Source organism: Procambarus clarkii, chromosome 82 (genome assembly GCF_040958095.1).
Source record: "Procambarus clarkii isolate CNS0578487 chromosome 82, FALCON_Pclarkii_2.0, whole genome shotgun sequence".
Taxonomy (NCBI): domain Eukaryota; kingdom Metazoa; phylum Arthropoda; class Malacostraca; order Decapoda; family Cambaridae; genus Procambarus; species Procambarus clarkii.
This window is the reverse complement of record NC_091231.1, coordinates 5,277,110-5,293,049: the sequence shown is the minus strand read 5'-3', so window position 1 is coordinate 5,293,049 and position 15,940 is coordinate 5,277,110. Positions and strand designations below refer to the sequence as shown.

At 40.5% G+C, this 15,940-nt stretch overlaps 1 protein-coding gene across 3 annotated transcripts in view; it reads left to right on the top strand.

Annotated features, from left to right (window-relative positions):
- The window catches only part of gkt (tyrosyl-DNA phosphodiesterase glaikit), a 42,437-nt gene that overhangs the window by 11,395 nt on the left and 15,102 nt on the right, over positions 1 to 15,940 (top strand). The window contains exons 8-15 of one of the 3 annotated variants that reach the window (XR_006773550.2): positions 1,316 to 1,475; positions 2,577 to 2,718; positions 3,492 to 3,637; positions 4,543 to 4,634; positions 7,053 to 7,177; positions 8,495 to 8,705; positions 9,853 to 10,735; positions 10,780 to 12,983. Coding sequence is in view for 1 of the 3 variants with exons in the window: in XM_045752103.2 (XP_045608059.1) it covers positions 1,316 to 1,475; positions 2,577 to 2,718; positions 3,492 to 3,637; positions 4,543 to 4,634; positions 7,053 to 7,177; positions 8,495 to 8,705; positions 9,853 to 10,011 (1,035 nt within the window). In the remaining 2 variants the exon portion in view is untranslated. Of the gene's footprint in view, positions 1 to 1,315; positions 1,476 to 2,576; positions 2,719 to 3,491; positions 3,638 to 4,542; positions 4,635 to 7,052; positions 7,178 to 8,494; positions 8,706 to 9,852; positions 12,984 to 15,940 lie in introns of those variants that run through there. The other 2 variants (XR_011225280.1, XM_045752103.2) reach the window with 2 other exon arrangements.

Sequence of the window (15,940 nt, the reverse complement as noted above, 5' to 3'; positions counted from 1 at the left end):
AAAGTACCTAATTTCATCCTCATAGTTTCCTACCTGGTACATCAAACACACACTGTATCTTGTACTACCCACTTCCCCCCAATATTAGTACAGTACATACGACATATATCCTTGCCAGTGTAATCACCTTTGTCAACTTATATTGTAGTTATTTGTTGATATATTAAACTTTACTGCAATGTACCTTTTCATCTTACCTGATAGATTAAGGACCTGCCCGAAATGCTATGCCTGTTAGTGGCTTTGCATGAATGTAAAAATACAAATCTTGTGTAATCTCACCAACTCATTGTACCTTCTTGCAAATAAATTATTATTATTATTCATATATTAATAAAAGACAAATGCAAATCAAATTAGCAATATTAGGAACTTTTATTTAAATGTCTCGTTGCTGTAATCAAGATATAAATAGTTAACAAATCAAAAATTAAGATTTTATCATAAGACCTGCATTATGATAATGGAAGCATGTTCTAAATCTTACCAGAAAATAAATTATATCATAATGTAATTACAACTTTCACATTAACTAGCCATCCATAACTATTCATCCTGTTCACAATTTTAATATACTAAGAGCTTCTCTTCTCCAGTTACCTAGTGTCTAATTATTCACTCATCATCTCTGTACTCTTTCTATTCAAACTGCTATAAATTCTCTTTCCTGGGTAGGGCTCCTCAGTAGTTTCCCTTAGCATATGGCACTGGCACCTTGGGGGCCATGTTAGACACATCAAGCTTCCAAGACAATCTCAGCCCACTGGGTAAACCTGCATGTTGGGGGACTCCAAGGTATCATTCTGATGGCATGCGGTCATATTACTGTGTGGGGGAATTTCCTTGCTGCAAAATTAGTTTTCTCTAGTTATCCTTAGGGTTACAAATAGCTTTCAAGCAGATCCTTGTTTTGATGCACATTTAATTTTTCATGTTTTTTCTAGGTTTTAGGTGATCTCTTGATTTTCAAGCTCCCTTGTCATGTAGAATGTGGGTCTCAGAGTGATTGTTTAAGGCTTGGTAACCCTAATGCATTGCCTCATGTAGTTACTGAGTGGCTTGTCAGAAAGAGCCATTTCATTACATTCAGTGTGTCATTTATTGCACCCCTTCATACTCATTACACTAGTAATAATTACTTTCTATATTCATTAAACAATCCTGTTTGTCTCGTGACTTATGCTGGCCCATAGATATCCTTCACAATTGCTCTCATGCAATTAAACCCATTTTTGTTTGAAATTGTCAGGATGCTGCAAAATATATTATTATCTTCCCTTGAAATATAGAATGGTTATGTTGGTATTACCCACAGGTCAATCTTCCATTTCTTTATGGGACTCACCACACTAAGATGATGATATTCCAGTATCAAGATGGCCTTCGGGTTGTTGTACACACTGCAAACCTTGTCCCAGATGACTGGTATGAAAAGACCCAGGGATTCTGGGTGTCTCCTGTGTTTCCAGTACTAGGTGAGGCTTATTCCTTCATCTGCTTTGTATAATCTGTCATTCATATTTCATGCATAATAATCTAATTAAAATTTGTTTAGTGCATATATTTAGATCTTCTTGATTGATGAAAATGATACACTATCATTTCACACCTCCACCAATCAACTGAGTAGTGTTTTCATAGGGCCATTGTTTTCAGTGATGACCTGGCCACAATTTCTGGTCACACTTTATTAGTACCTTGTGGCCCCTTATAACATAAACAACTTGAGTCTAAGGTATGATCTGCTGTATCCTTAAGACAGGTTCATTCACAGTAAGGCTGGATGACATACTGTACCGGTGTAATAGGGAACTTTTCAAAAGTGTTCTTGCAGGGGCATTAAGGTGCCAGAGTGACCAGCAGCAATTAATAACCGTCTAAGCTCTATTGATGTCTTTCTCCTAGACATAACAAATGACTGTCAGAGTGCTCTGATTAACTACTAGTTGACCTTGAATACCTATGATGATTTCCAGCAGGTGGCAACACCGTACACATCAGATTCACCCAGGTTATTCTCGGGAAGCTCTGTCTTGGCAGATCCAAGTAGTGGCCTACCTCGACAGTTGGTTGATTTGTGCTCCTAGGCATGGCACTTACCTGCTAGTCAGGGATTTTGTGCTATCTATGCTGGTACTTCAGCTTCTTTGTCAACTGGTGGAAGACCCAGCTGTGGCTGACCTAGTCTTTGGCTTAGTTATTGGTCTGGGACACAAAGATTGCCTTTCTCTCTATTAATGTCAGCTTTGCTGCATTTGTGAGATCATCTGCAGTTGATATTGGCCAGGTCTCAATTATTCCATTTGCAGCACTTCTTGTGACTGCAGTAAGTTTTGCCTCACCTTGTAGAGAGAGCCAGATTCTTGTCCTGACTCCCAGTAGAGTCAGGTTGGTCTGTCAGTTATTCTCTTAAGACTTGATAGTTCCAGTGCTTTAGCTTAGGACGCTACTGGTGGTTCACCAGAAAAGAACATTCGCTGTTTGAATTGTTAATTAAAAAGAGAAAGTAATTTCACTATTACCACTCATCATTTATATTTTTCTTGTTTATTTAGTTTTTCTTTTGCCTGTTTCAGAAAATGGGAAATCTGGCCTTCTAGATGGAGAGTCACCCACACGCTTCAAACGTGACCTAATAGAGTACTTATTGTCATACAAAGCTCCTGACCTCACACGCTGGTCAAATATCATTAAGAAATATGACTTTAGTAGCTGCAAGTGAGTCATACTTATATTTTATAGAAGAAAGATTTAACTAGAGTTTAGTACATTTTGTATTAGTGTATTGAGTAAACTTTTGCATATTCAGTATTGTGCCATTGATGAGTTTGCATTTTTGCTGACAAAATGTGTACGAGTGATGAAGTGAGTCAACCAATCACAAATTAGCCAAAAATGCCATCCATGCCTAACAGGATACTAAGTCCTTATTGTTTATTATAGTCACATTACTTTGACCTTGGATTACTCTTGGATTTAGGAACATTTTATTATTTTTGTGAACTCTACCACTTTGCTGGACAGTGTCATGCTCTCTCAATGACATGACCAAACAACACCCAGGCTAGACTAACACTACTTGATGCAGTGCGGATCTTTTCAGTATTCCTGTTGTTTTCAATATAATCAGTCCATTAATAAGGAAAGGGAGAAACTAGATTTCCCTGTATAGCCCAGAATGATATCTAGAAGATTTAAACACCGGTATATAAAATTTTGTATATTACTGTTCATGTATTTTGATATACAACACATGTATATCAAAAACTTTCAAGGCCTAGGCCTTGAAAGTTTTTTTACATACATGTGTTGTTGAATTGTGAAAATACTGCTGGAAAATTATAGGTTATGAAGAAAAGATTGGTGTTAAAATTAATGTTCATATTTCTTCTTATTCTTGTTATACTTTTGGCATGGATATTGGGGCCATAATAAATTAATTGAACCTGAAAGGGGATTGTTGTAAGCCTTTAAGTGTTTATTTCTTCCAGTGTGGTGTTTGTGGGCAGCACTCCTGGGTATCATATAGGAGAGTACAAAGACCGCTGGGGACACATGAAGGTTCGCAGGATAATACGACAACATGCAAGTACTTGGAAGTCATCTTCACCAATAATTGTTCAGTGCTCCTCCATAGGTGACTTTATTTTGATGTTGGTACTGTACTGTATTAAGTGAAAAAGTCAGGCTGTGCCATATTGGCACAGTATTATTAACATGACCTACTATGTCTTCATTGTTTAATAATATAATATCATACATTGCAGTTGCAGTGGAGGAAGTTGCAGTTACTAGTGCTAATTATATTTAAATCTAAAGTGTGCAGATAAATTGTAAAAAGCTAATGTCAAACATCTACTGAGGTTTGATTAAGCCCTTTTGTGCACTCTGTAATCCTTTTGTGCTTCATCTCGCAGAATGAGCACAATAAGGTAGCTGCTGCTGGTAGCAAGGAAGTATAATACACCTGCTTCTGGGCAGCACCTAGGTAGCATCTTGCTCTTTCCCCTATGTTTTCCACATTTATCATTATCACCATAGATAGCTTGGGCTTGAGAGTGACTGAAAAGTTTTAGCAGGCGATTCATCTTGGTAGTGGGTTGGTTTCTGATCTCCATGTTCTTCCCACCTTCTTGAGGGGACAAGATGGATTAAAAAGGCCCTTCTCCCTGGTGGTCTGAAATAGTCATCTGTCCAAATTGTGCTAGTGACATAAACAAAGGGGAGCTTCAGAAGTGCTGCTCAAAAAGGAGTATGTCATTACACTTGGCACTTCATTTTTAATACATTATTTTGTTATTTTTTATTAGAATAATTTGTAGTACCCTTTTGATGTCCAATTAGTATAGTTTTCCTGATGGAATTTATGCAATTTGTCCCGTTTGCTAAAGACATAAGCAGACAGCTTCAGGTCTTTCATTTAGAGACTAATGTTGGAAGGGGGGGTTCCTTTGAGTGGAGCCAGCCCTGTATATACATGGCACTGTTCTTATAAATTTTGTCAGATTCTCATTTTCTAAGAAATGACTTTAATGTTTACAGGTAGCTTAGGAAAGGATGCCAAATCTTGGTTAAGTGGAGAACTTGGCATTAGCTTCACTGGGGCAGCTGCACTGTGTCCCAGTCCTCCACTGGTAAGAAACATGTAATACTTAACAATTTACCCACATGTTGACCAGACCACACACTAGAAGGTGAAGGGACGACGACGTTTCGACGATGTTTTGGTCCATCCTGGACCATTCTCAAGTCCAGTTCTCAAGGACTTGAGAATAGTCCAGGACGGACCGAAACGTCGTCGTCCCTTCACCTTCTAGTGTGTGGTCTGGTCAACATACTTTAGCCACGTTATTGTGACTCATTGCCTGCATATGAATTTACCCACATCTCTTTTTCTTTCAAAGCTACATATACCTCTGATGTGTGGCATATGCAACCACACATCAGTGGCACACTATTCCTTCTACTTTTTTGTCTGTATTTAATAAAGTTTCCATATCCAAGGGTGTAGTCTGTTCATAAAGTATACCTTTAATATTTTGTTTGCTCTTTTCTTTCTATTGATATTTATTATTGTGACATCTTTGTGTTAATGGATATATCTGAACATTTATCAATTGTTAGTCATTGCAGATGTTGCATTTACACTAATTCTCAGAGTATGTTGTGGAGGTATAAAAGGTTAAGTATTGCCATATGTGTAAAACATTTTAATTTATTTTGAGTTACAGATGGTGTCGGACCCTATTTAGTTCAGAAGGGAGTTAGGTCCTATTTAGTTAAGAAGTGGGTAAGGCCCCTATTTAAATGATCAGCAGAATGGGAATTCACATGTGTTCAGTAAGCACTCTCTGGCACCGACTTCAGTAGCTCAAATCTCTGGGGAAATTCAGCCCAAATCAAGGCCTAGTTTATGCATCACTTGATTCAAACAAAAATTTGAATTACAGGGCTTTGCCTTCAGGTTACTGAACAACATGTAGTGGCCTTTATTCATAATACAGTATTCAGTTACATTTAAAATAATGTATTAATAAAAGAATAATTTAAATTAATATAAAATATTATATGAATAATTTATTTAATTGTTAGAACTGCATCTTTGGGCTCTATGATATACTTCCTTGCTAAAATGAGGTCATTTTGCAGGAGATGAGTCACAATAACGTGGCTTGAAGATATGGGAACTAAACCACACACCTGAAGATGAGGAGACGGCGACGTCTCAGTCCGTCCTGGACCATTATCAAGTCGATTGTCAACGTTGTCGTCGAAACGTCGTTGTCTCCTCATCTTCTGGTGTGTGGTTTAGTTATCATGAGGTAATTTTATATGTTTGGTGGCTTACGAATCATGCCAGCCCCACTTGTATCTGTCCCTACCTTATGAATCTCCTCACCCACATGTTTTTTTCCTTGTGTGATACAGCAGAGTGGCATTCTGTATTTGAAGATTTTCTTTCCTAACTTTTTTACTTTAATACAAACTTAAAAGATAATTTTTAGTGACCACAATGTATAAGAGCAGCAGCAATCGGTCTGAAAGTGCTAATGATCCAAGTTATGCTATAACAACTAAAGATGAGATTGTTCAGAATATTAATGGTTGCCAGTAGGAAGGCAAGGAGGAGGAAGCTACAGCACAAATGGAACAATACAATTTCCTTATTGCTAGCATTGAGCATTTGATTAATTATGTTCCCAACAGCGAATATTCAGGTTTTTGCAGTTTATGTCAACACCTTAGATGGGGGGCAAACAACTGATCCTCTAGGATGCCAATGAAAAAATTTGATGGGTCAAATTGGATATTAATTTGGTAAGATTTGAAAAACCAAACACCTTCATCCAGTGAAGCCTCAGCCAAAGCTGAGTCAGTCAAACACTTGTACAGTAATTTTACAGTAAGGTTATTGTACAGAATTAACCCTTAAAGTGTGGTTATCATCATAAATAAATTCATGGAGTAATGTAGTTATCGTCATACTTTGATTTAAACTATTATTGTATGGGTTTTACACCAATGATCTTAATATGGAAAGAATAGCTCTATATGGATGTAGTACAGTTTACCTTGACCCATAAAAAAGTCCTGCTAACAATTTAAATGCAGTTATTGTCACAAGTGTTCCTAATTCCTTTCCCCCATCTCATTCCAAATCCTTATCCTGACCCCTTCCAAATGCTATATAGGTGTAATGGGTTGGAACTTTCTCCTGATAGTCCCCTCCCTTCCCTCACAAGTGTTACTATGGCAATACAGTAATTGTCATGGTATAAAATTCTATTATAATTACATATGTTTACAGGTACTGTTTATCTTTATGTGATTTTCACAACTCTATATGGTTGTAATAAAGTGGACTTGCTCAATTAGTCATCATTTGAACTTAATAAAGAAACCACAGAAGACCTATTGGCCCATTTGAGATGGTTATGAGTAATATGAGACACCATATTATCTGCATTTGTGAGCCAAGACCATAATTATATGTTGTCAAAAAAAATAAAAAATTGCTCCTGTTATTTTCCAAGTGGATGATTTTCTCTAAGGTCAATGTTGTGTATCCGAGTGAAGATGATGTTCGTAACAGCAGCCAAGGATGGATGGGTGGCTCCTGCCTACCATATAATTCAGCTACACATGAGAAGCAGACTTGGTTACTACAGCATTTTCAGTTAGTATTTTACTGTACTTTGTTGCTCATTATTTATTCTGAAATAGCTTCAAAGCCTTTGACAATAAATTAAATTTGTTGTTTCTAGTAGAGCCCCTTCAGTAACTTCCTGAGCTACACACTGGTACTCCTGGCAGACCTTCTGCACCACACCAGGCCCTGATGATTCATCATCACCTACTGGAAACCAGTACAGTACCAAAATGTGGTCCATTCAGTAGAAAGGGAAGTCTGGGTATCTAGGACCCCCACAGTAAGCAAGAGAAAGACCACCAGAAAGGTAGAGCATATAAAAATAGCCATCTGCATGAATCACATTGGCAACCTTGACCCTAACTATGTAAACAGTCAATATCTGGATCGAGCCTCTGGTTCATTAAAAAAATGAGTGGTAGCTACTAATGAGTGTTCATTATACCCAATCACCAACAGATAGTAGCCCCAGCCACCAGAGGCCCCAAGTTACCTTCATTCATGCACCTGGTGTTGCCCTGTCCAATACTGCACCACTCTACTGGGTCTGTAGTTGTCTTTACGGATAAGTGTTCACTTTACTTTAGACTTTGTCCGGCATAGGGGCCCATGCTTTCTTGTTCCTTTTAGCTTCACATGCATGTTTCGTACTTCAGTGTGTGTATCCAAATTTAATGTTTGCCACGGTTCTCTTCCTTGGGGGATGTTAGCATTACTTCTGCATTTATCCAGAGTTATCACCTCAGAATGAACCACTGAGGACAAACTCCTGGGAAGTCATCAGCTGGGTTGTCTGCGAGTCCAGTCTGGTAAGGAAAGAACAGCTCACTTGCTGAATCCCTTGGAAATATCAATCAAAACAAGGCATCCCAGACTCAACCCAACCAAGTTTGAGGTTATCTTGAGAAGTTATCTTGAGATGGTTTCGGGGCTTTAGTGTCCCCGCGGCCCGGTCCTCGACCAGGCCTCCACCCCCAGGAAGCATCCTGTGACAGCTGACTAAGACCCAGGTACCTATTTTACTGCTAGGTAACAGGGGCATAGGGTGAAAGAAACTCTGCCCATTGTTTCTCGCCGGCGCCCGGGATCGAACCCGGGACCACAGGATCACAAGTCCAGTGTGCTGTCCGCTCGGCCGACCGGCTCCCAAACCTGAAGGAGCCTGAACCTGACGGAGCAACATGATACCTTTCTCCAGTTAGCAAGGGAACCTAAAATGTACCAACTGGGAAATGGTTCCAGTTTGTGGCAACAGGTAGTTACTAAGTGCCCTACCAGAAAATGTAGATACCAGTTATGTGCTGTTATTTAATTTAATGTACAAATAATTTTTTATGTTTACAGTGTCTGGCGAAGTGAAAAGAGAAAACGAACGCGGGTTATGCCACACATCAAGACCTATACCCGGCTAAACAAGAGTTGCTCATCAGCACAGTTTTTGCTTCTTACTTCAGCAAATCTGTCGAAGGCAGCATGGGGAATGCTGCAGAAGCAAAATACTCAGTTATTTATTCGATCATATGAAGCAGGAGTCCTGATTCTTCCCAAATTTCTTGTAAGATTTATGTTAGAATATTAGTAATGAGTATTATTGTTAAGTTACTAACAAATATCCCAATTCAAACATGAAATAAAATTAAACTGATGATCTTTAAGTTTTGTCTTGGCTTTGGGGAATGACTGACATTTGTTTTGAGGCATCTGGCTTCCTGCTTTTTTGTTTGATTCTGGCTCCTCAGTTTTTTCTGGTTTTCTAGCCCAGAAAATTTTTGCCCAGTGGTATTTTTTTTATGTCTATATTTTGTTCTACCTTAACGACTGGCTGGTTTAGGCCCCTAGCCAATTTGCATGTGACCTGGACATCTTCAGCAGAACACTATTCATTAATTATTCATTAATTTAATTTCCTTGGTTTCCTGTTCCAAGCCTTGTTAGTCTCATGGCATCCACAGTGTCGTTAAGTATAGTGAGCCTTCAATCCACCCTTGGGCTCATGTTTAAAAGTTTGCTGCTTTCTCCGATATTAGAAAAACATGTCTTAGACTGTTATCCAGGCTTGAGGGTTCTGGTTATCTTGAGTTGCCTGGTGGCTTATAGTCAAGTCAAGTGTCCCTGGTCACCTTTGGGCTTGAGTTGCCTTGGTTGGGGCTTCTCTTCCTGGACTTTTCCCTTCGGGGATTTGATCCCAGCTCTCCTTTCCTGGTGAGTCCCTTTTTTCTATTCCCTGTGGTTATTTAGGAACAGAGAACCACCATCCAGCCCCTCCAGAAAACCAGCATTGAACGTAATTAAGTGCCTCTTTTTGGAGGGGCCTCGGTAGCTTCCTGGACCCTCCCTCCCTATCAGGTTCATCCTATCCCTCCAATTGGTCTTAGGCTTTGGATTGATTGTTGTTGACATGGGGAGCCAGCAGCTCCTGCCATCTGCCAGCAGTAACTGAAGGAGCTATGACCTAACTTCTGGGTGGATCATATGTGAATTTTGTAATTATCTGTTTTGCATCACTTCATTTCTAAAGGGTTTCTTCATTCTGGGTGATCTAGAGTCCTCCTGCTTTCTGTGCCTCTGAAAAGGGGCACAGAAAAGTACTGAGGAAGGAAGGAAGGAGGGGGAAGTACTTAGGGATTGACCAGAAAAGTTCATTTCATTACATTCAATGCTCTATTTTAATTTCTAAAATGAGTTTCATCTTCAATTTTCAGAATGATGGCGAAGAATTTAATTTATCATTGCCAGGTACCCCAGACTGCCTCTCTCTGCCATATGACGTCCCACTGGCTCCATATCCAGATGGAACAATGCCTTGGTTAATGAACACAAGCAAAAAACAGCCTGATATTTTTGGCCGTACATACCCATAAAATGTTAAAATCTTATCATTATTAGTTATCTCAGGTAAATCTTTTATTTTGGGGGAGGCTAGTCCCCTTAGTGGTTCTCTTATCTTATGTCACTCACAGTTAGGACATTGTGAATACACCTGACTAGGTGATTATCTCAACCCATCAAGAACAAGTATCTTTGCTGATAATTTTGCCCCCCCCCCCCTTCCCCTATGGGACTGGTGAACACACATGGATCAAAAGATAGATCCATTACTGAGGTGAACTTTTCACAATAACACAGAGATATACAGAAATACACTCGATCTCCCACTCAGTTATGTTTGGAAACACTGAATTATCAAACAAAAATCTGGATTACCTAATCATCTCGGATATCACTAGATGATGTCCACAAGAGATGGCAGGAGCCCACTCAACTAGGGAATTGGAGAAGATAGCCACTTCTTTCTTGCTTGATGCATCACCATAATCTGAATACCTATGGATCTTGGCTGAGACACTTTAGATAAAGTATTAAGATAAATTTCCTGGCCATCTTTAGGGCTTAAAACAACTATGCATCGACAACCAAGTTTTAAAATAATTTTACAACATGCTTGCCAGATTTAATTGTATGTCTGTTTGCTACTGTTGTTCTTCAGCTTGGTTTCAAAAACCATATCTCTTGCATTGTTATAAGATCAGTAACCACCAGTGATATCTTCTCTATCACTGAGAATAACATAACTAAGGTGGTTATGTTATAACCACCTTAGTTATAACCACCCACCTAACATAACTAAGGTTACCCCTTTGGGAAGACTTCTTGAGTCAATGAGAAAATCCACTTGGGTTATGTGGTGGACGCGAACCTATGACCCCAGCAGTGGTTTACCTCAGTTGTTGGTTGATCTCTGGTCTTCACATGGCTCCCCTCCTTGTTAAAGGGGCAAGATAAACTGTTTCTTTTTTCCTAGTGAGCCGATATAGTTAATAGGAGACAAGCTTATTCACAATGTCCTAACTGGGCTAGTAACATAAGCAAGGAGAGCCACCAGTGTACTGATCAGAAGGGAGAATTTGGTACACTAGTGCCCTCTATTTTTGTTGGAGGGAGTGTAGGTGATTACAATATTTATTTTATTATATTTATATACCAACTTTTATGTGCCTCACATGTGTCAATTCACTGATGCAGTACACTTTATACACTTGTCTTAAAGATTTTCTGATGGGTCATAAAACAACCAGATTTCTGTGGGGTCCCCATTGGCTCCCTGAAGCTATCCAAATTGACATGTGCCATATTATTTTGGTGTCATCGGTCCCTGGAGTTTTGTGCCTACCGGAGACTACAAGCCAGACGCTAGTCCCCTCAGAGAGGCGCAGGGAGCAATGGCCATGTGAGCACCCTACATTTAGATTTTGTCATGTCTTTCATAGACTAGGGATACCGCCAAAAAGGTAGAAAAACCATACAAATCTCCAACTGGTTAAAATTGCAACCTATGTCTGAACAGAGCCAACACCCACCCCCCACCCCCAAATGAAAAAAGCAAATCGTCTTCCAACTAGCTTGCCTGCTCGTTAATGCTCTTCCCCCCCCCTCCCCCAACAGGGGAAGCTCGCTCAGGCGAGCTGGCTCGACCCCTCGGTTCATTGACTGCTGTGCCTGGTGTCAAGATGTCTCCTCTAGCCTAGCTTTCCTGTCTGGATGGAACAGCCCTTGTGGCTGTTCCAGCTGTGTGAGGGGTTTTGGCCAGGTGTTCTCATTATGCTAGGCTGCATGTGCCTAGGATTACCTTCCCTAGGTTCCCAGTAAGTACTTTCCTTGTGTTCTAGGGTTTTCTTCCCTGAGACGTTTGGGTCTCACTTCCATTTGAGGGCTTCGTCGCTTGTTGTTGTTCTCGCCCTTGGGATACATCGGGAGTCTTTGGCTTCCTGTCTTGCCCCAGGTAGGGAGTGGATTTTACTAGGTGGGATGCACTGAGGCCTGCGCAGCTTGCATACACGCGACTGGCTTGTGGCGGCCAAGCGTTCATAGCGACGGCGGATTCAGCTTCCTTCAGGCTCTCTGATCCAGCTTCATTCGAATTACACCCCTGTGGTTCATTGTCTCAAATGTGGGGGGAGGTGTGCTCGTTAGCACACGAGCATACCACCTTTCTGGTGGTATCCCCAGTCGATGGCAGACATGACAAACTCTGAATGTAGAGTGCTCATATGGCCATTGCTCCCTGTGCCTTTCTGAGGGGACCAGATTCTGGCTCATAGTCTCCAGTATGCACAGAACTCCAGGGACCGATGACACCAAACTAATATGGCACATGTCAGTTTGGATAGCTTCAGGGAGCCTCCAGGGCTCGCCCAGAAAATGGTGTTTCATTACATTCAACGACGGTTGTATTGGAATATTTTAAAGCTAATAGTTTGTTATTTTATGTAAATATGGCATGGACTAAAGCAGTGTTCTTCAAACTCAGGGTCACAACCTGTTACTGGGTTGTCGTAGATTATTACGTGGGTCTTCCATAAAGATTAAAACTCATATTGGTGCATAAAATTTGTCATTTAGCATAATAATAATAATAATGGTACAGTAATAGTAATAATAATGATATAGTATTCATAAAGATGATAATACTAATGATTTAATTTCATATTAAAAAACTATTTTTTATGCAGATAAATGAGTCACAAAACGTGGCTGTAGATATGATGACCAGATCCCTCATCAGATGGAGAAACGATGGACAGACTGAAATTTCGTTGTTATCCATCTTCTGTTGTGTGGTTTGGTCATCAAACTATGTTTTATAATGTTTTTTTCTGAAAACTTGAGCTATCATTTATTAACTTTGAATCATGATCAAAATTTTTTTTCTTATACTGGATTGTGTGAGAAAAAATTTGAAGAACACTGGCATAAAGGATATAAAGGGTTCCGATGTAATATACTGTATCAGTTTAAGTATTTATATATTTTGCAAATATTTAAACAAAAATTACCAGTCTTTTTACTTGCATTCCTGAGAAAACCCACTGTTGAATGTAATAGAACATCTTTGGATGAGCCCAAGTGGCTCCATGAAACTTTTTCACTGAGATGACTCCCAAGTACTACAAGTACTAGGTCACATTAGCAGCAGAGTTTTGTTTGGCCTACTGGAGACTAGAGTAAGAATCAAACGTAAAGCCAGAGACTCAGTTGTTTAAACCATACCGGAAGACACCCACACCACAATGACTCAAATAAAGTGTACTCTTGCCCCTGAAGGGGGGAGGTTCTTACCAACTGCATCGAAGACCTCAAACGACCTAAAAGCCCACAAATCATGATAACAGGAGTCGACATACCAGGTGAGCTGCCACTCCTTCTGCCCTGTCAATGGATGAACCACAAAAGGGCCTGCAAGAACCACGACAGCAGTGTCTTTCCTTTAGGCGTGAGACTGGTGCCAAGAGCAGAAGTGGAACCAACAGAAGAAGGCATAGACCCGACTCTGTCTCCAATGATGGGCCTACCCCAACCAGCAGTGGGCAAACCTCTAGCCCTACCAAACTGCTTCCGAAAGTGAGGACAAGAACTATGATGAGATGGACCGGGTAAATGCAGCAATTGCTTCCTGAAAAATGGGTGCATATAGCCAGGCAATTCCGCTGAGGCTGCCATGGCAGGCAACAAGGCACCCTCACTAGACCTACGGCCAATCGAATCAACATCATGGAGGCAGTCAGAATGAAGAACCATGAGGGCAAGAAAACGGACAACTTGAACAAAGTGCGAGCGAGCCCACGAGGCCTGCAGACAGGAAGGACAACAGGGCATGCAGTTGCACCAACCCAACTTACCAGGAAAGAGCGGGAGCAAACGGGCAGTCATTGAGTGACTCAAAAGATGAACCACCCAAAAACGCCTGAAATATATTCAAAACCTCACGACACTCGAGTATGTGGAACAACAGAAACCACACCAGGTGCCAAATGGAACAAAAGGATTGTCCCAGGAAGACTGGAACCTCATGAGCATGGCCAGTATGGGAAAGAACACCCCAAACTCGAAAGAGGCAGGGGTCCACCAAAGGGGTAAACTCTGGGACACAGGAGGTAATTAGAGATCTGCCCAATCCATTGAAGGGGAAATCCAAGAAAACGAAAACCTCCCCTCCAGAAGGACGAATCCGATGGACCATATGGTACGTGGAAATGATCCCTGGAGAGCTGCAGAAAGATCAAAATCATATGATGGGGGGGGTAAGAAAACCACCTTAAACAAAAGGGCCTCTCATTGGAAGAGACAAAGGATCAAGTAGGATCCAAGGGAACCTAAGGGCCCCTTTCCACTTCCCCAAGCCCTAGAAACAAAACTTTGGGACAGAGTTATAGTCCACACCCACCACCTGAGATAGAAAAGCAAGGAAATTTCGGAAGAAAGGTTAGCTGGATAAAAGAAAACTCTGAAACCTTGTCAGGACTAGCCAGCTCAACCGATCCATGCATGAAGTGGAAGAAGCCACCCCCGGAAAAGGCCGAGCCACATCACGAACTAAACCCTGCCCTGACCCTAAAACCCTCGGACGTTTCAGAGCTGGAAGAGTGGGGGGGGGGGGGGACAAGCCGTGCGCACCACACCAGAAGAAGGAAGAGGAGGTGCAGGTGGAACCAGCGTGGAAGCCACTGACACCTCCAATTGCTCTTTTGTCTAGACCCATGGTTGACGGCGAACATTTTGGCTGGTTGAGGCACACTTGTTTTACATGTGGTAGGCCTTCACAGCTGCATTGGCTAGGCTGTCTGTCTACATATATAATTCCCAGCGAGCGTTCCCAGTGCCTGGATGTCTTACTTGGTCGGTCCTTTGGGTGCTGGTAATCCCCTGCAGGTTCACTAAGGCCTATGGATGTATCCTCCAAATTCGCTCTTCCCTTTGGGTGAGTTTGAGCGGTCCGTCTAATTACCCAAAGCTTCCTAACATTACGTAAGTGATGAAGAAATGTGACATATTTACTCACTATAATGTTGGTGATAAATGTAGAACATGAAAAAAAAACATATTTTTCCTCTGAAATAATATAATTTTATAAGGAAATTGGGTCCATCTAATTACCCAAAGCCACAACATTGTCGCTTTGGGCGTAGACTTCCTAGTTTCGTCTAATTTCGTTATAAAATTATATAATTTCAGAGTAAAATATATTTTTTCGTGTTCTACATTCAGTACTTACATTATAGTGAGTAAATATATAATATGCCTTCATCACTTAGGTAATGCTAGGAATCTTTGGGCTTTGGGTAATTAGATGGACCGGTGAATGGGCCCGGTTGTTAAACGATATGGCGGGTCGTGTTCCGGGGAAAATTAGTATTAGTTATAAGAACTTGCCTGAAACATTGCACGTGCTTGTGGCTATACAAGAATGTAAGAACACTTGTATATATAAATAAATAAAAAGCATGTGGTAGCTTTTTCATATTAACAAGCTTAGGTAGACAGCAATGTGCTGGTACCCTATTCTAAATGAAAAATTATGCAGTGTAGGTAAAAAAAATAGCTATAAGTTCATCTAATATTCCCATCTCACAAGAGTCTTAATCATACATGGAATCAGGGGAGCAAACATTAGCCTCATTACAAAAACAAATCAACTCTGAACAAATCGTCAAGGGCCGTGACGTGGATTTGTTCATTTGATGCATCACGCCATTGTGATTTGTGTGTGTAAATCAACTCTGACTAAATATCACTGGAGATGTAAGGTTGACCTATAAGCCTCCACCAGCAAAATCTGGGTATAGCATAAGAATATCTTCCAATATTCCTAAGTGTATGAAGTAATTACAGAGTTCAAAGTACCTTATACCATTTGGTCTGAAGTCACTTATAACAGGGCAATCACAGATATAGTGTTGGTGAGTATGTCCCAGCTCTTGTTCACATAGTTTACAATTGGAATATTCACCATTG